Source organism: Ursus maritimus, unplaced genomic scaffold, assembly GCF_017311325.1.
Source record: "Ursus maritimus isolate PB19 unplaced genomic scaffold, ASM1731132v1 scaffold_3, whole genome shotgun sequence".
NCBI lineage: Eukaryota > Metazoa > Chordata > Mammalia > Carnivora > Ursidae > Ursus > Ursus maritimus.
In genome coordinates, this window is record NW_024425563.1 from 6947555 (window position 1) to 6967784 (window position 20230).

General features: G+C 51.7%; 1 protein-coding gene across 1 annotated transcript; it reads right to left on the reverse strand.

Moving 5' to 3' along the window:
- Positions 1-514: 514 nt before the first annotated feature.
- Positions 515-19027, reverse strand: ZNF783 (zinc finger family member 783). Its single transcript, XM_040643839.1, has 7 exons — positions 18875-19027; positions 16094-16495; positions 15880-16006; positions 15586-15714; positions 6654-6782; positions 5610-5702; positions 515-3713 (listed from the first exon to the last, which is right to left on the reverse strand). Exons 1-7 carry the CDS (start codon positions 18896-18898, stop codon positions 2875-2877), a joined length of 1743 nt encoding a protein of 580 aa, XP_040499773.1. The 5' UTR covers positions 18899-19027; the 3' UTR covers positions 515-2874.
- Positions 19028-20230: the final 1203 nt, after the last annotated feature.

Genomic DNA, 20230 nt, shown 5'->3' on the forward strand with positions numbered 1-20230 from the left:
CTCCACTCAAGCTGCGCCTCCCCAATTCCAGGACATCCTCCGAGAGCGCGGCCCTTACCGGCCCCGGCCTCTCCGCAGGCTCCCCCGGCTCTCGAGCGGCCATCGGTCCTGGCCTGCCCGAGGAGCGCGGGAAGGGCGGACACGCCGCGGCCGAGCGTGCCGGCGGCGTCGCGACAGCCCTGGCAGGCGGCAGCCTTGCCCCGAGCGGGACCCGCCCCGCGTCCCGGAGCCCGCTCCTCATTGGCCACCCCAGGAAGCTCCGCCCCCGACCCGCGCGCGGCCCGTCCCCGCGGCCCGGAGCCAGTCTCCCACTGGTCGGGCGGGAGACCCCGCCCCGCAGCGGACACGCAGGAGGCGGGGCCGGCGGCTGAGGGCGCCTGGCGCGGGGGCTGCTCTCACGCGCGAGCGCAGTCCCGCACCCCGGCCTGTGCGGGCGGCGGGCCCACCTGGCGGACGGACTGCCCTGGAGGGCTGACTCCCGGAGAGCAGGAAGCAGGTTATGCGCACACACTCATTCAGTTCAACGTATTTATTGAGCACCGATGAAGGCAAAGGGCCGCCACCATCACAGTTCTTCAGAGCCTTTAGCACCAGGACCCCACCCTTCCTTGTTTACGAATGAGGAAGCCCAGACACAGAGCTAGGAGCCAGTCGAAGGCCAACCCAGATTCTAGCCTCCAGGGTTCTGGGGCACCTCTCTGCTCCTGCACCACGCTGCATATGTCGGCTCGTTTCAGTGTAAAGAACTTTATTTGAACACCCATCGAGTGCCAGGCAAACTCAAAAGCCCTAACAGGGAACCTGGGACACTGAGAGCTTTGGAAGAAATGGGAGGGCCTGTGTCCAGCGATCACTCCGTGTTTGTGCTGTTGCTGGAGTACCTGCGTTTACACAGGATATTCAGCTTTAGAAAGGTTTAGGAACTCTGAGCCTTGAGGCATCCCCAGGAAACACCTGAGACTGCAGTAAGCTCAGAGCAGTTCCATTTGCACCATATCCTGTCTGAACACTTGCTGACAGCCCAGCCCTGACTTGTGGGGTCCCTGGTGAGCGCTGGGGATGCCAGCGCAGACAAGCAGAATGCACAGCACAGGAGGCTGGCAGCTCTTCTTCCCAAGCCCAGGGGAGCCTTGGTGGGCTCTCACTGACTTGTATACTCACCCTTGCCCCAGCGATGATGGCAATGTTCCCATCTGCCCCCCACTCTGTTCATGACATGGGGGGGGGGGGGGGTCAGAGCGGCAACAAGAAGTGGCACAGCCAGGGACCAGGCACCTGGAAGCCCGTCTGAATGCTGGCCCCTTCACATACTGCCCAGGTAAATACAACAACAATTAAAATAGCCGAAGACCCAGTACTCCACTTTAAATCACCCAAACCAAGGGCTGGTCTATAGGCAGCACCCAAAGTGGTGTGATCTACGAGGCACAAGATGCTAGTTGCCATCAAGACTTCTCCAGGAGGCCTGATGCTATTGCCCGAACTTCTACGGTTTGAACCTCGTTGCTTTGGTAAGAATTTGTTCCACTGAAATACAAAGGGCTCCGTGGGGATATAGCCCAATGGAAAAGTCTCACCTCGCTCTGCACCCAAGGGACCTTCCACTCACTCTAGAAAATAAAGGTCCTTTCTGAGGGATTTGGACTGGGGCAAAGGGCTGGAGATGAACATGGAAGAAAAAGGCGGGCCCTGAACTTGAAAAGAAGGACGAAACCAGGCTTCCTATTTGCCCCACTGCCTCTAAGTCTTTTATGACCCTGAAAACCCTAAGGTGAGGTAGGATGCACTGGGGTCATTACCCCCTTTGACAGGTGAGGAACATGAGGCTGAAGGTGGTTTAAAAAATCCACCCACATCTCCTGGCCTATCTACTACCAGCTCCAAATTCTTGGAAACCGACCACTCCTTAAACGTGACAACTCAGGCCTGGTAGCCCAGGAGTCCAAGTTGGCTGACCAGCCTCACCCACATCAGGATCTTCCTCTCTGGGAGGAGCTTCCTGGGCTGGGTCTGCATCTCCCCCCCCCCCCCCCCCCCCGCCCCAAGGTGTTCTACGGGGTCCAGTCCATGGGGTGTGCATACCAATAATACTGAGACCTTGGGGGAAGGGTCAGCCACTCGAGGCCTCAGTTTCCCCCTCTCAACTAATAACCAAAATCAGTCATGGATGTTGGGATATTGGGAATCACTCTAGGCCAAAGAATGCATACCCGGGAAGGCACCTGACGTCCAGGGCAGCAGCCCAACATCCCCACCAACACCCGGGCTGATCTGGACAGCCCCTCTACCATCCCCCCACACAAGGAGCTGGCAGAATAATTCCTGCCCCTCAGGGCTCCTGGTCCCCTTTACAACCACACTTAACACTTACAAAAGCACTAGAAAAACTCCGTAAGGAGAAAAAAAAAAGCTTTCAAAATAACACAGCAGGAAACTCAAATTTCCAGTGCCTACTCTTCAAACTGTCCACTTTGCAGTGACCTCTGTGTACAGTATCAAAACTGCAGGCCCTCCGTGTCTCTATCGCTCCCTACTGGAAGGGCCACTCCTCTTGCCTGTCTCAGGTACCTGCCCAAGGCTCTCCCAAAACCTGGCATCCTCTAAGCCTTAAGGGATCCTTTCTAAGTCAGGAATGTAGAAAAGGCAGCAAAGAGTGACAAACTCAGGAAACAGGAAATTGAGGCATCTGGTCACACACATACTGTCACCAAAAAGGCCACTGCTTCCCATCTAAATGAAAAAAAGATCTCCCCAAAGCTATTGCAGAACGAGGAACCAGCGTCAGGCACAAGGGGAAAGGCCTGAAGGCGGACAGAAGTCTTGCTGGGGGTACCCCAGGAGAGCCGGAGAACACCCCTGCAGGCTCCTGCCCTCTCAGCCCTCCTCGCTGTGGCTGGGCCGGGGCAGCGGGGGACTCCCAGGGAGAGCAGTGGAAGCAGGGAAGTGCGGGCCCGCCTGGCCTCGGGCGTGAGTCTGCATGTGGACAGCCAGGTGGTGGTTCCGGTTGAAGGCCCGGCCGCACTGGGGGCACTGGTAGGGCCGCTCCCCTGTGTGGATGCGCTGGTGGCGGAAGAGGTCGGAGGGCCGGCGGAAGGCCTTGCCGCAGTAGGGACAGGCCGGCCAGCCCTGGCTGTTGCCCGTGTGCAGGCGCTGGTGCAGCAACAGGCTCTTCCGCTGCTGGAAGAAGCGCAGGCACTCGCTGCAGTGGTACACCTTGCTGGCCGCTGGCCGCCGCCCCAGGAAGGACCGGCCGGCCAGGGAGCGGGGGCCGCCGGGCTCCTCGGGGAGCCAGCGGATGACAGGGCCGGGCACCACCACCTCCCCCGGCTCCAGAGTGGAGTGGGCCTCCTCCCAGCCAGGGGGCGAGCTCCCTGGAGTCTCCCTGTGCTCCTCCTCCACGTGGGTCCGCTGGTGAATGGTCAGGTTAATCTTCAAGCGGAAGCTCTGCCCGCAGTCAGGGCAGGGGAAGGTCCGCTCTCGCCGGCGAGGGAGGATGCGCGGTGGCTCCCCCACGGCCCCTGGTGGCCGCGGGTCCCCCGCCCGCACCCGTGGCACTCCTGCAGCATGAAGCCGGCCAGGGCCCCCAGTCCTGCTCCTGGGCCCCTTGGGCATTCTACACACGGGCTGGCTATGGGCCTCCCCCAGGAAGAGCTGCTCAGGCATCATCTCGTCCTCAGATTGTGCTTCTGTCTTGATGACCACACCACCACCACCTGGAGAAAGGAATCTGCATTGATTTCCAGTGTGCCACACTAGCCCCCACCCAGGCCACTCCACCCAGTCCTGGCCTCCGGCACATCCCTAGCCCCATCTGCACCCACCCTGCTCCTGCTTTCACCGAGTCCTCTCTCTTCCAAGTGCTCACAGCACACGTCAGGGACCCTGTTCACTTGGCCCTACCAAGCAGGCACGGCCTCCTAACACCATCCAGGTTGTTTACTGTCACGTGGCCCAGATGCTCCAGCGGCCCATTGCTGGAGGACAAGCCACGGACATGAGGAGAGAGGAAACAAAGCTGCAAAACTAGAATCGGGGAGCCAGGGGGGTCAGAGGTCAGATGGAGTGAAAGACAACAGGTGGGAGGATGCAGGGGAGACCCTGGACCCTGAGATACACCGGCTGCACAGGATCTCCAAGAGTTCTGACCATGTTCGCTCCCATCTATGAATGACAGGGAGCCCTGGGGGCTGGGAGGTGGCGGGTGTCTTAGCCATACTCTGAGCTACTCATCCAGGTAACAAAGTTACACTGAGCATCCACTACCTGTCTGGCACTTGCTCTCGAGGGACAGGCGGGAGACACGAGGACCTAGGCTTCCTGGCTGGACCTCAGTGTGAGTCACAGTTGACTCTGACATGGGACTGAGGCATAGGAACTGCCAGGAGAGAGGAGGGTTCTGAGGCAACACAGAGATCCCTGATGCTAGGAAGAAAGGTCCTGGCCACTGGCCCTACCTGAACACTGTGCATTTCTCCAGATCCTTCAACTGCTGTTCCCCTCTGGGTCTTTCTGGAATCAGCCCCAACTACTGGCTTCTTTGACCTCTCCCAGCGCCCAGCAACTCAGCTGCTGCAGCCCAAGGTCTGCTCAAAGGCTGACAGCAAACCTTCCCCTCTGCCTATTAAAACAAAACCTTTAGCCCCTTACGAGCAATTTCCAAGGTCTAGAACAAGAGCGATTTCTATTCTTGCTGAACTTAAATCTCACCCCAGGAGACTGCTGCAGAGGACTGAACCTCTAACTGCTGAACCTTCTGGGCCAGCACCTGATGTCAAGACCTTGGGGTTCTTTGCTCAGTGCAGCTTCCCGGCAACCCTCACAAATAACTCCCGACAGAACTTCTATTTCTATGTTGGAAGTGACCCAGCTGTTTGTAATTTAGTCCTACAGCTACAGAATCAGTTAAGAGTCTATAAGAATGATCTAAACTTTGCATCTAAATTATTGTATTTAATGGGCTACCATAGTATTCCTAAACTTAGGGATTAGTGTGGGTCTCAGGCCCTATACCATGTGAAGGCCAAGGTTCCCAGACCTCTTCATTTGAAGTCCGTCTCCAGCTTGGACTCCCACCATGCCACAACCCCAAGGTGGGCCCAAATCTCACCTCTGCCTCCCACCAAAGCTGGTACCGGGTTGGAACCAGGTGAGAACTGGATCCCTTTCTGTTAGGACAGAAAACCACCCCAAAGCCAGAATGGGCGATAATTGCTTTCTTTTTTCCTGCTCATCAGGGTGTAAGCCCGGTTTTGTGGCCTCTAGGTGGGGGACCTAAATTTAAATTGTAGGCCACCACATACAAACTGCGAGACATTAGAGGTAGTGCGCCTGGACCACGGCTGCCCTGAGGCCCTTCTGTCACTAGACCACAAACCTGGTGCATGCAGCCTGTGTTCAAGCAGCACCTTTCCACCAGGCCAGATGTGATGGGGGAAGCCCAGGACCTAGATGGTCTGGGTTGCCAATCCCCAGGACCTGGGGATGAGGAAGGGACCCCTTAGTAAGAAGCCCCTCACCAGGGCCCACTGCGCCACCTCCCACCCCACTCCCAAGGGCCCCTGAGCTCCTGAGACTCTGCTGTGGCCAAAGGGCCTCCTTCCATCACTCACCTGGCCCCATGCCGGGCAGGCTGTCCCTGGGAGGGGAGGTTGGAGACTCCCCACCTGAAGATTCTTCCTCCCGTTTCACCGAGGCTGGAAGCCCTGTGAGAGAGACACTGTGAGGGCCTTTCCTGACACCAGGCTCGTGCAGGGCGGCACAGGGATCTCCAAGCAGACCCCAGATATGCCTGAACGCCTGCCAGGAAGAGGGGCCCCAGGGCTCTGTCCAGAGGACTGCCCACTCCATGGCCTCTGCTTCAGAGGTGAGAGGACAGCCGTGAAGGCCATGCCCCCAGTTCTCATCTGGGCCAGTGCTGACAACTCGGTCACCCTGATGGACCTCCAAAGGACAGAGGGTTTGGGGAGGCCCCTGGGGCACAGTGCCAGGTCTGCAGCGGAGCAGGGACAATGAAAAGGTCCTCTCTCCTTACACACTGACTGGGGAGGAGGGACACCAGGGAGGAAGGGGGATCACAGACAACGAGGCTCTGGATTGTATGCCGCGTGTTAGGCCAAATGCCCTCTGAGTTACACTGCATTTTTGTGAAAGGATGGACAGGAACTTCCTTTACACATGAGCAGACTGAGATCACTGGAAGGCGGGACTGAAGACACAGAGCCCCTCACAGGCCTCCAGAAAGAGGACATTTACTGAGGAATACACATGCCAGCACTGTGCTAGGCACAGAACATAGATCGTCCGGTTCATGTAACCATCGCAGGAAGCCTGAGGAGGCCCAGCACCTGCCTGTGTGTTCCCCTCTCCTCACTCCAGCCAGGCCAGAGGGCCTGGCCCCCAGCATGCCTCAGGGAGCCACACTTCTGCTCAGACCATTTTCTCCTGCAGAAAATGCCCCTCGTTCCCAGCCCAAATCCGCCCTTCCTCTATGGCCTGTCTCAGGGGTCCCCTTCCCAGGAAGCCCATCCAGCTCAGCCAAGCCTGGTCCCTGCCATCTCTCCCACCCTCGTGCTTTAGCACTCGCTCTCAGTAGCATTTGTCCAGGCCTGTCGTTGCACTGCTGTTCACGCCGCAGCCCGGCGGCCCTCGCTCACCGCTGCTTGCTCCGGGCAGGGTCACCCTGGTCTCTGCGTCTTGCTGGTGCTTGTGGGCCGGCTCTTCTTTTGGCTCCTCCCGGGAAGGGCTGACAGGGCTGCGGATATGCTCTGGATGTGGAGGGAGGCCTGGAAAATGCAACTCAGTGACACTAAGGACAAAACAGAGACCCCCCCTGGTGGCAGGAGCCTCTGACAAAGGGCTGACTGTAGTCACTGGGACTAGGGGCTGGGGGGGGGGGGAATCAGGTCAAACACAGGCTGTGAGAATTAAGTGGACTTCACTGATCCTTAGAAGCTAAAAGAGAAGGAAAAGGTACAGCATAGTAACATCTGATTGTACCAGACAAGTCATGACACAGCAAGGCCAAGGATGTGGCTTGTTAGGGCCTCCCAGCTCAGAACAACACAACAGTGCCTTCCAGTCCCAAGGCCTATACCAGGCTGATGTATAAGGATCCCCTTGGAAGCACCCCAACATTCTCATCAGTACTTCTGAGCAGGCCTAGGAAGTATGCTTTTAAAAAAGATTTTATTGTATTTTTTTAAAGATTTTATTTATTTATTTGAGAGAGAGGGAGAGAGAGAGAGCATAAGCAGGGGGAGTGGGAGAAGAAGGCTCCTGGCTGAGCAGGGAGCCTGACAGAGGGCTCAATCCCAGGGCCCTGGGATTATGACCTGAGCCGAAGGCAGACACTTAACTGAATGAGCCACTCAGGTGCCCCTGCAGGGTTTTGTTTTTTTTTTAAGATTTAATTTATTTGACAGACAGAGAGAGTGTGAGCGTGAGCACGAATGGGGGGTAGGGAGGGCAGGGGGAGAGAGAAGCAGACTCCCTACTGAGCCTGGAGCCTGACACAGGGCTCAATCCCAGGACCCCGAGATCATGACCTGAGCCAAAGTCAGACACTTAACCAACTGAGCAACATGGGCGCCCATAAGTATGCATTTTTAAAAAGCTTCCTAGGGCAAAAGAGATGAACAAAGAGTTCACAGAGTAAGAAATTTAAATGGCCCATAAACAAATAAAAAGTACTCAACCACACTCATATAAGAAAGGTACCATTAAAAATGGGACCTGTTGGGACACCTGGGTGTTTCAGTTGGTTGGGAGTCTGCCTTTGGCTCAGGTCATGATCCCAGAGTACCAGGATCAAGTCCCACGTCAGGCTCCCCACTCAGCGGGAAGTCTGCGTCTCCCTCTGACCCTCCCCCCCTCATGCTCTTCTCACTGTCTCTCTCTCAAATAAGTAAAGAAAATCTAAAAAAACAAAACAAAAAACACTGTTGCCAGGGCGCCTGGATGGCTCATTTAAGCGTCTGCCTTCGGCTCAGGTCATGATCCCAAGGTCTTGGGATTGAGCCCCACATCAGGCTCCCTGCTCTGCAGGGAGTCTGCTTCTCCCTCTCTCTCTGCCACTCCTCCCCCTCATGCTCTCTCTCTCTCAAATAAATAAATCTTTCTTTTTTCCTTTTTTTTTAAAGATTTTATTTATTTATTTGACAGAGAGCAAGCACAAGTAGGGGGAGCAGCAGGCAGAGAGAGAGGGAGAAGCAGGCTCTCCGCTGAGCAGGGAGCCCGATGTGGGGCTCGATCTCAGGACCCTGGGATCATGACCTGAGCCGATGGCAGATGCTTAACAACTGAGCCATCCAGGTGCCCCTAAATGAAATCTTGGGGGAAAAAAAAAAGATTAGATATCGTGACCAAGTGGAGTGTATTCCTGGAATGCAAGGTTGGTTTGACATATGAAACTAGATCAATGGAATACACCATATTAACAGAATGAAGGGAAAACACCCCATGATCATCTCAATTGATGCAGAAAAAGCATCTGACAAAATTCAACACCCTTTCATGATAAAACCATTCAACAGACAAGACATAGAAAGAAACTATCTCAACATAATAAAAGACACATATGAAAAACCGACAATGAATATCACATTCAATGGTCAAAGAATGAAAGCTTTTCCCCGAAGATTAGGAACAAGGCAAAAATGTCCACTTTTACCACCTATTCAACAAAGGACTGGAGGTCCTAGCCAGAGCAAGTAAGCAAGAAACAGAAATAAAAAACATCCAAATTGGAAAGGAAGAAGTAAAATTATCTCTTCAAAGATGATATATGCAGAAAACCCTAAAGATTCCACAAAGAACTTTAAGAACTAGCAAATTAATTCAGCAAATTAGCAGGACAAAAGTCAACATACCAAAATCAGTATTTCTATACACTAATAATGAACAATTTGAAAAGGAAATTAGAAAAACAATTCCACTTATAATAGTTATCAAAAAGAATGAAACCCTCAGGAATTATTAAACCAAGAAGGTGAAAGACTTTTACAATGAAAACTACAAAACACGGCAGAAAGAAATTAAAGGCATAAGTAAATGGAAACATAGCATGTTCATGGATTGGAAGGCTTAATATTTGTACGGTGTCAATACTACCAAATTGACCTACAGATTCAATGCAATCTCTATCAAAGTCTCAATGACATTTTGTACAGAAATAGAAAAACCCATCCTAAAATTCATATGGAATCTCAAGGGACCCCAAAGAGCAAAAACAATACGGAGAAGGAAGAACAAAGTGGAAGGACTTCCTGATTTCAAAACTTACTACAAAGCCACTGAAATCAACACAGTGTGGTAGTATTGGCATAAATAGAATAAACAGAACCAAGACATAAACCTTCACATATCCGGTCAGATGATACTTGAGAAGGGTCCCAGGACCACTTAATGGAGAAAGGACAGTCTGTCTTTTCAAACAAATGGTGCTGGGAAAACTGCATATCCACATGCAAAAGAATAAAGCTGGATCCTTATCTAACTCCATATACAAAACTACCTCAAAATGAATCAAAGACCTAAATGTAAGACCTAAAACATAAAACTCTTAGAAGAAAACATAGGACAAAAGCTTCCTAACATTGGATTTGGGACTGATTTCTTGGATAGAACACCAAAGAAATGGGTAACAGAAGAAAAAAACAGACAAATTGGACTTCATGAGAACTTTTTAAATTTGTGCATCAAAACACCCTATCAGGACGCCTGGGTGGCTCAGTCGGTTAAGCCTCTGCCTTGGGCTCAGGTCATGATCTCAGGGTCCTTGGATAGAGTCGCACTTGGGCTCCTTGCTCAGCAGGGAGCCTGCTTTTCCCTCTGCCTGCCTGCTCCCCCTGCTTGTGCTTTCTCAGATAAATCAATCAATCAATCAATCTTTTAAAAAAAACAAAACAAAACAAAACCCACACACTATCGCCAGTGAAGAGGCAATCCACAGTATGGGAGAAATATTTGCAAGTCACATATCTGATAAGGGACTGATACCCAGCATATGTTGAGAGCTTCTAAAACTCAACAACAGAAAAACAACCTGACTCAAAAATGGGCAAACAGGGGCGCCTGGGTGGCACAGCGGTTAAGCGTCTGCCTTCGGCTCAGGGCGTGATCCCGGCGTTATGGGATCGAGCCCCACGTCAGGCTCCTCCGCTATGAGCCTGCTTCTTCCTCTCCCACTCCCCCTGCTTGTGTTCCCTCTCTCGCTGGCTGTCTCTATCTCTGTCGAATAAATAAATGAAAATCTTTATAAAAAAAAAAAATGGGCAAACAACTTGATTAGATGTTTCTCCAAAGACCTACAAATAGCCAACAGGCACAAGAACAGATGCTCAACATCACTCATCATTAGGGAAATGCAACTCAAACTACAGTGAGACACCATTTCATGCTCATTAAGATGGCTACTATTAAAAAGAAACAACAGAAGAAAGTAAGTGTTGGCAAGAATGTGGAGAAACTGGAACCCTTTCACACTGTTGGTGAGAATATAAAATGGTACAGTCACCATGGAAAACAGTGTAACAGTCCTCAAAAAATTAAAAACAGAGGGTGCCTGAGTGGCTCCGTTGGTTAAGCATCTGCCTTCAGCTCAAGTCATGAGCCTAAGGTCGTGGGATCAAACCCCGCATCAGGGTTCCTGCTCAGCGGGGAGCCTGCTTCGCCCTCTGCCCCCTGCTCTTGCCCTCTATCTCAAATAAATAAATAAAATATTTTACAAATTAATTAAAAATAGAATTACCATATGATCCAGCAATTCCACATCTAAGTCTATACTGAAAAGAACTGAAGACAGAGTCTCCAAGAGGTATCCGTATATCCATGACCACAGCAGCGTTATTCACAATAGCTAAAACATGGAAACCACCCAAGTGTCCATCTACAGATGAATGGATAAACAAAATGTGGCATGCACATGCAACAGATTATTTAGACTAAAAAAAGGAAAGAAATTCTGACACCCACTACAACACAGATGAACCTTAAGGACATTATGCAAAGTGAAACGAAGCCAGTCACGAAGAGACAAAGGTTGTGCGACTGCACTTCTGTGAGGTACCTGGAGTAGACAAAATCATAGAGACAGAAAGCAGTCCTGTGGTTGCCAGGGGCTGGGGAAGGGGATACAGTGAGGGGTGACTGTTTAATGAGTACAGAGTTTCAGCTTAGGTGAAAAGGGTTCTGATGGGATTGCATGACATTATGTTTAATACCACCAAATAGCACACCGAAAATGGCTAAGATGGTTAAATTTTATGGTATGTGTACTTGACCACGACAAAAAAAGAGAAAACAGGGATGAAATACTGATACACAGTACAACGTGGATGAACCCTGAACACATTACGCTGAGGGAAAGAAGCCAGAGTCGAAAGACCACGTATAATAAGATTCCATTTATGGGAGACGGCCAGGCAAACGTACAGTCAGGAAGACCTGTCGTTGCTTAGGGCTGGGGGAGCTGGGAAGGGGCTGGGGGTGAAAGTCGGAGGGTACAGGGATTGTTTCTGAGGTGATGAGAGTTATAAACTTGACGGTGGTCTTTGCTGGGTGCACATATCTCCGAATAAGCTGGAAACCCCTCGACTGTACAGGTTAAATGGGTGAGATGTATGGGGAGTGAATTATAGCTGACGAAGCTGTCGCTTAAAAGAAGCTACACGAAATACTTCTTCTGTATTAGCCAGGCAAAAATTCCGCAAGTGTGACCACACTGTCCGCTGGCAAGTGTTCACAACACCGAGGGAGATGCAAATGCCACAACCCCCATGGAGGGGTTTGGGTGATAAATTCTCAAAAATCTCCGTATTCATTTACCTCGGACCCAGCAGTGCAGCTGCTAGGACTCTATCCCAAAGATAGGCTGGCAAAAATATGAGCCGTCTTATGCACAAAGTAGTGTCTACACATTATTTATAGCAGCAAAATATCGGAAAGACCCTCAGCGTCCACCAGTAGGGACCGGTCAAACAAACTATGGGTCTCGCACTTTGGAACATTCCCCGTCCACGAAAGGAAGGAGGAAGATCTCTATACATACATACGAAGGGATCTCCAGGACAGATTGTGTAAGACAGGGATGGGGGAAAACAAATGTATCTGTGTTACTACTGATCTTTTCAACAGGAAACACCGGAAGTATAAACAAGACGCTAATAAAAATGGTTATCTATAGGGAGAAGGCGGGGACAAGAATGGAAATAAGACTTCCCTGAATGTATCCTGTTAAACCATTTTGACTTTGCAAACAGAACGTATCTTACGTATTCAAAATGTTACATGAACAGGTAGAAAGAGCCGTTTCTAAACATCTAAAGTAGGGGCTCCTGGGTGGCTCAGTCAGTTAAGCGTCTGCCTTCAGGTCAGGTCATGATCCCGGGGTCCTGGGATCGAGCCCCTCTTCAGGTTGCTGGCTGAACAGGGAACCTGCTTCTCCCTCTCCCTCTGCCCCCTCCCCCCTACCACCCCATTCATGCTCTCTCTCTCTAATAAATATTTTAAAAATAAATAAAATAAAAAATCTAAAAATAAATAGAAACAAATGAACTTAACTGTATATCAAGTTGGTGACATGACCACATAGAGAAAGTAATTATTTCAAGTGACTTTATTTATTTATTTGACAGAGAGCAAGAGAGAGAGAGAGAGAGAGAGAGAGAGATCACAGCAGGGGGAGCAGCAGAAGAATAGGGAGAAACAGGCTCCCCACTGACCAGGGAGCCCAACATGGGGCTCGATCCCCTGACCCTGGGATCATGACCTGAGCCAAAGGCAGTCACTTAACCCACTGAGCCACCCAGGCGCCCTCAAGTGACTTTAAAAGGCATTATTTTGTCTAAAAGTCCTGAATAGAATGTGTTCAGAGGACAAAAAGAGCTGCAAAAAAATCTCAGCCTTCAATCAAAAGCCTAATTGTTTAAGATTTCCATGTAAAAGAAAAGTGATATTCAAGTATAAGATCAAAGAACATTAAATTTGAATGAGAAATATCACTACGCACTCGTGATTTTTTTCCCTTTCCAAAAATACATATTTTCTCAAAACAAACAAACATATTTTCTGAAAAGGCCTAGAAGTAATGCCAAATATTAGCCACTACTAGCACTCATATTGTGGTCTCCAAATAATCGTCACTGAAAGGAATCAAAACTCCTTGGAGAAATTTGTATTCCAGGTCTGGGGCAGGAAATACACTAGATGATTCTAGAACATCTTATGGTACCCGAAAGGCAGTGAAGTCACATCAAAACGACCTAATGGCCAACTTGAAGGGGCTCCCATGAGCTAAAGATGGGACAATTTAAGCACAAAAAATAATGGCTGCGAACGATTGGCATATATAAAATAATCAACAATCTATAAAGTCATAAAAAAAAGTCAAAAAACAAAACAAAAAAAAAGCCCAAGTATTGGTCACCTTTGAAGGCTTCTATGGCAGTAACTCTTCACTCTGAAAACTGATGAAGGAAAAGAATTAAGCTTCTATCCTGCCTTTTCTGTACAGACTATATTTCAGGGTAACTAAGAGTTGATTAGGGAAATTCTTTATAAAAGAATTTCAGCTGTGCAGTGCGTAAGTACGACAGACTCTCACCACTTTGCAACCCCTAACGGAATAACCAACCTGGGCAACGATGTTCAATGTCCTGAGGTGAGAAGGTGATGGGGAGCTTCATAACAGAAGGATCGAGCTCAGGATCCCCGGGAGGCAGGCAGACGGAGCCTCTGCGCCTCCTGACGTGCGCTGCCAGGGAGGACGCAGCACCACCGCTGAAGCCGTCCTGCCCCTAAGGTTGAACCGGACTCTAAAGAAGCCTCCTAATCCACCAGTTTATAGGACATGCAAGGAACAGCGGAAAAGTAAATGACACCAAACCCAGCATGTGGGAAATGATGGCATTTAAAAAGATAAATGACGCTATGGGGCGCCTGGGTGGCTCAGTCGGTTAAGCGTTTGCCTTCAGCTGGGGTTGTGATGTCAGGGTCCTGGGATCGAGCCCCGCATTGGGCTCCCTGCTCAGCGGGGAGCCTGCTTCTCCCTCTGCCTGCCGCTCCCCCTGCTTGTGTGCGCCAGCTCTCTCTCTGATATAAATCAATAAAATCTTAAGAAAAAAAAAAAAAGAAAAACGACGTTAGAATGTCAACAAATAGGGGCGCCTGGGTGGCGCAGTCGTTAAGCGTCTGCCTTCGGCTCAGGGCGTGATCCTGGTGTTATGGGATCGAACCCCACATCAGGCTCCTCCGCTAGGAGCCTGCTTCTTCCTCTCCCACTCCCCCTGCTTGTGTTCCCTCTCTCGCTGTCTCTATCTCTGTCAAATAAATAAATAAAATCCTAAAAAAAAAAAAAAAGAATGTCAACAAATAAATGATATTAGAGAGGGGCAGGTGAGGCTGGTCCATTAACTGAGGAGCAGAGCAACAAAATGTGGAAATGTATGTATCCGCAGAGGTACTGACACAGGCCACAGGGTGGGTAAGCCCGGAGCAGGACAGGTCACACACAGTAGGACTCCATTTACGTGAAATGTCTAGAATAGGGAATCTAAGACAAAGAGAGCAGCTGAGTAGTTGCCTAGGGCTGGGGAGCAGGGGGAGGGAAACAGGAAGTTAACGCCCATGAGTAGAGGTTTCTCTTCGGTAGGCAAGGAAAGTTCAGATTGTGGTGATGGTCACAAAACCGAAGATAGTGAAAACACTGCGCTGTATACTCTAACCCAGGAATTGGCTGGTATGTTAACTATATCTCAATAAGGCTGTTACATGCGGGGCAGGGCGGAGGCTTTCACAGGCTTTTTAACACACTTTTTATAAATCGAATGCAACAGGTGACTTTGGTGTCCCAGCATTAGGACCCAACACCTATAGAAAACAGTTTCGAGGCAATCGGGGAAAAGTGAACATGGAATAGGGATGAGACGTTAATTTACTAAGTGCGACACTCCTATTTCGGTTATGTCTAGAGAAAGGGAAGAGATGGAGGAAGCCATTTGGAGGTTTGCTGTACTCTTCTCTCTACTTCCATTTATTATTTTTTTTAATTTTACTTAAAAAAAAAAAAAAAGCCTCCCAGAAGACTCTGATGTGCTGTCAACTTTGGAACCGCTGCCCTTACCACACCAGCTCTGGGGACTAAGTCGGCCCGGCCCCTCCCCTGAGAGGGCCGTTTCCACAAAGGGAAGCCAGTACACCACAGGCCTTACAGCTGCAGGTTCATGTCGGGAGCAGAGGTGGAAGGGGCAAGCAAGAGGGGCAGCAATAATGCTGGGGCTAGCAGGATCACTGTTAGTAATAAGCTCCCACTTACACAACACTCAGCAAGTACGAGTCTGACGCCTGCCATGTCCCAGAGTCCTCACAACAACCGACCACATGACGCCAGTACCGCTGGCCCCTCATTCAGAAGCAGAAACCGAACGGCTCTAAGACAAAACCTTGGCACCCGCCCCTGACTAGGCTGGCCTAGGACAGAGGGGGCCCCACTTTGGGTTCAGGGCCTGTGCTCCCTTCGTGGCCTCACTGGTCTGGAAAGCCCAGGAGAGCTGTGTGCCCCACTCACTCCCCTGTCCTGCCCCCACTCACCAGGGCTTGGCCTCCCTGGGCGTACTGCCTCCTTCTTACTTCTCTCCTCCTGGCCCCACGGGCCTTCAGGACAAGGGTCCTCTCCCCTCTCCATCCGGGTCAGGATGTCTGGTTTGGAGATGGCATAATCTGCATACAGAACAGAAGGAGAGCTGGGTCAAGACTGGATACCCGCCACCCAACTGCCCACAGAGCTGGAGAGACACCGAGAAGAGCGGAAGTCAAAGCAAAGACATAGACTGCTGGAGGCCCATCTGCGGACACAGACCCAGATCCCCACCTATGCAGCCTTACCCAGGGACACCAGCATCTCGTAGTTGCCCCGCATCACGTGCTTGTAGAGCTCCTTCTGCCACTCGTCCAGCTTGCCCCACTCCGGCTCAGAAAAATACACGGCCACGTCATCAAAGGTCACGGGCACCTGGAACCACAAGTGTCACGCATACTCACCCACATACTTATAGGCACAGTCCCTCGGGCTGCCCCACCCCAGGTGCCCGAGGGATACCTTGGGGATCTCCCCCTTGCTGCCCGGGGGCAGGCGCAGGATCCAGAAATTTCGGTTTCTCAGCAGATTCTCCATGTTCTCCAGCCGCCTCTGGAGCAGCCCGTACTCCTGCAGCAGGGTCCCCAGCACAGCCCACTTGCTCTCCATGTGGTTCCCGAACTCCACGGCCGTCTTCTCGCAGTCCGCCAGCTTCTTCTCAGCCGTCCCCGTCCGCCCTTCTAGGGTCAGCAAGCGGGCCAGGCAGGAGTCCACCTTCTTCTCCAAGGCCTGGATGGCGGCCACCACCGTCCACAGTGTGATTTCCGTGGAGTACAGGTAGGAGTTCTTCTCAGCAGCTGGCAGGGGTGACAAAGAAGGTGTGGAAGGGCTTTCGTCCTCTGTCTGCTTGTCCCTCTCTGGAGCCTGTCCACAAGAAGAGAAAGGGGAGATGGCTTCAGAATGACACCATCAAAACGCATACTTCAAAAAGAAGCCTCACAATGACACCTGCCCCAGTAAATCCCCAGTTGGGATCCTAAGGGCATCAGGCAACAGTGTGGGAGGGAGGCAGGGACCTCAGTGAGGAGTGCAGCTGCCGGGACAGGAAACACTGGCTGGACCAAGGTGTTAGCAAGTGGAAAACGGGAGGAAACACATGGCCAAAGACAGAAAGCACCTGCAGTTCTCAGGTGGCTTCCAACTTGGATCTTAGTCTCCTCTTCCTCTGCAAATGAAGGGACAGGCTTGGAAGCACAGAGAACATGAGATTTGCTGCCAGAGAGCATGGGTCCAAGCAGCAACTCTGCCGCTCCCAAGCTGGCTGACTTTAGGCAAGGTTTTTCACTCAGCTTGAAGTTCACTTCCACATCTAGAAAATGGTACTCACATGAGAAGATTGTGAGAATGAATGACACAATCTTCATTGAAAGCACTTAGCGCGATGTCTAGCATGTGGTAAATACAATGCACGCAAGCCCCATGTTGATTCAGCTAAGATGATAATGATAAGGATGTTGACGATGATGCTGCCCATGGTTCTGGCTCAGGGACGCAGCAAGAAACAGTTCACAAGGGCTGTTTTTCTCCACCTTTTTCATTCCATCATCCTTCGGCACTTTGGAAAGAGCTTCTAGAGTGTGCCTCGACTCTCCCCAGTGCCTGATGCTCCGAGCGTGTGCAATGGCCCAGTCCCAGTACCTCATGCTAAAAGCCTGTTGGGGGGCGGCTGGATGGCTCAGTTGGTTAAGCGGCTGCCTTCAGCTGAGGTCATAATCCCGAAGTCCCACGATCAAGCCCAGTGTGAGACTCCCTGATCAGTGGGGAGTCTGCTTCTCTCTCTCCTCCCTGCTTGTGCTCTCTCTTGCTATTTTTGTCTTTCTCTCTCTCTCTCTCAAATAAATAAAACCTTAAAAAAAGAAGAATCCAGGACTATTCTACGTATCTGCCTGGGTTTTGGTTTGTTTCACCCAGAACGTTAAGTTCCCCGAGGGTATATGTGATTTGCTCTTGTATTCCCAGCTTCTAAAGAGTGCCTCTCTCACTGCAGATGCTCATTGAATACCTACTGAATGAATGAATGACCACACAATTAAACAACATTCATTCAGTAACGACTTCTGACCACCTGCCATTGTAAAGGTGCCATGGGGGAGTGCAGAAAAAATTATGTGGTTCTTCCTTCTCCAGGAGAAAAATTCTGTACAGAAACAGAGTTCAGGGACAAATCTGTCCCGCTTGGGGAGTTTCTCGGGAATCTCAGGTACTATAAGATAGCAGAGGGAAAGGAATGAGTGGATAGGAATGGTCAGGAACAGTTCTGAGGGAGTGGCCCGGGGCTAGGTGGGAGCTGGTGATGTCACCATGCCCTTACAGAAATGCCTTGGAGGGTATTCCGCAGGGGACAGGGCCACCCCCTTTCTCTCCCTTGCACTCAGGGAATCCTAAGGAAAGCACACACCAAACTCATTAATTAAAGGAGAGGGAGAGGAAGTTCCTCATTTAAAAGGATCCACAAAAATCAAGGTTTCAAAAACGTCACTAAGAAGTATTAATAATAGAAGCCACTTACTGAGCCCTGTTCGCAAGTGATTTTCTGGTGTGTCAAAAATAGCCAAAGGATTCTTTTCTTGGAACTGGGCATATTACACATTACCGGCCAACATTTTTAAATAATCCAAATAATCTAATCCAACATGCTAAACTAATCTTAAAAAAAAAAAATCTACCTACAATCCCTCTCGTAAACAGCATTCAATACCTTTCTCTTAAAAGAACCCTGGGTACCTTCGGGGGGTGGGGCGTGTAATTCCAAAGTTCTGGCCAAGACGTCGGGCTACGGCCTCGACCAGGTGAGTGACCTTGGGCCGGTCCCTTCCCTGAGCCTCAGACTCTCCGGATGTCAGAACCGCATGGGGCTTGGCGACCCTGTCCTCCCTGCGTGCCTCCAACCAGACAATGGAGGGGGGGGCGGGGGAACAGCCACTCCGTTGCAAGGCAAGGCCTGTCATCTGAAGTGTTGCTGGGAAGCCCGGCCTGTCCCCCGCCGTCGGGGCCGCCCCGCCGTCCCGCCTGCCGTTTGGGCCGCCCGGTCGGTCGGCCCGAAAGCCCGGCCCGGACGCCAGCTCTGGGCGGCGGGGCGGACCGAGCTGGCGCGACGCGGCAGGCGCCAGCCCGGGCGGAGGCGGCGAGCCAGGAGGCCGCGCGGCGGGGCCGCTCCACGCCGGCGGGGCGGAGACCCTCGCGGCGGCGGCGGCGGCCGCCCCGGCCCCGGCCCGTGAGGGCGTCCGCGGGCCGGGCGCTTACCCGGGCGGGCGCCGCTTCGGCCATGGCTGCTCGCGTCCTTCTCTCGGCGGCTCTCCTCGGCCGGGCCTGTCGGGCCTGGCGCAGCGCGCAGGCGGCGGCGGAGGCGGAGCGGAGCCGCCCAGCCTCGGAGCTCCTGCCGGGCGGCCGCAAGCTGCGTCCGAGCCACGTGCCCCGTCGGCCCTTTAAACAAGAGCTGCGCTCGCGGCCCGGCCCGAGGGTGCGCACAGCGCCCCCTGCAGCCCGAAGGACCGCACTCCCGCGGCCCACGGCCTTCGCGCGCGCCCGCCGGCCCGCACGGCCTCGGGGGTCACCCGTGGGGAGGCCGTCCCCGCACCCTGGCCTGGGCCGCGGGAGTGGACGCCGGCGGCGGACTCCCCGCGGACCCTGTGCTGGCGCAGCTTGGTGGGCCCAGCCCTGGCCCTAACCCCCCTCCAGGACATTGGGGCCCCAGCGTCCCACTAGGGAGAATCGAGTCAGGAAGGACACTAAGAAAATGTGGGAGTTTCCCTCTGTGTGGGAGAGGAAGGGCAGTCCTTGCCGGGAAATCTGAAGTATATGTAGATTTACCATTTTAACGCCTCTAAAGCACCTTAGTTTGGGTATACGCGTTATGTCCGGTGGTGGGGTAGGGTGGGACAGACACAGGTTTAAAAACTACTGTTGGGGCGCCTGGGTGGCTCAGTCGGTTAAGCGCTGCCTTCCGTCATGATCTCAGGGTCCTGGCATCAAGCCCCACGTGGGACTCCCTGCTCAACAGGGAGCCTGCTTCTCTGTCTCCTCCCTGCTTGTGCTCTCCCTCGCTCACTCTCTCTCAAATAAATAAAATCTTTAAAAAATAAATAAAACTAGTTTCCCAGAACAGACCTCAGGAAAAAATTATTTCATTAAAAACAAAAAAACAAAACAAAACCTCTCTCTCCCTTCCCCAAATCCCCTTTGGGAATCCTGGGTCTCCTCCTCCTTTCCCCGGGGACTTACTTCCCCAGCAGACACTGCTCAGGGATGCTTCTCCGAGCCCTTTGGAGCCTTCTATGCCACACCCAGTCTCCACTTGCACATCACCCACCAGGCGGGGATCTTCTGTAGCTTTGGCTCCAGGCTGAGAGTGCAGCAAGAGTAAATTCAACACTTAATTCAGACCCTGACACATCTCGAATAAACCACTCAAGCTGGGACCCATCTTCCTCATCTGTAACCCACGAGCCTTACTTTGGAAAACCAGAGTTAACCACTGATTATAAAGTAAAACATGCTATATGCAGTTTAAGTTTTATATTCTATCTTTCCTGAATTTCACGTTCATACCTAGTCTTAGAGCCTAGAGCCTATAAACTTCTGGAGAAATTATTCTGCAGT

Coding starts and splice junctions, on each gene's coding strand:
- ZNF783 (XM_040643839.1), bottom strand. CDS start 18,898: ATGGCCGAAGCGGCGCCCGCCCGG. Junction 6,783..15,585: donor CCCAGGGAGGCCAAGCCCTG/GTGAGTGGGGGC, acceptor TGCATTTTCCAG/GCCTCCCTCCACATCCAGAG. Junction 3,714..5,609: donor CCTGCCCGGCATGGGGCCAG/GTGAGTGATGGA, acceptor TCCTTTCTCCAG/GTGGTGGTGGTGTGGTCATC.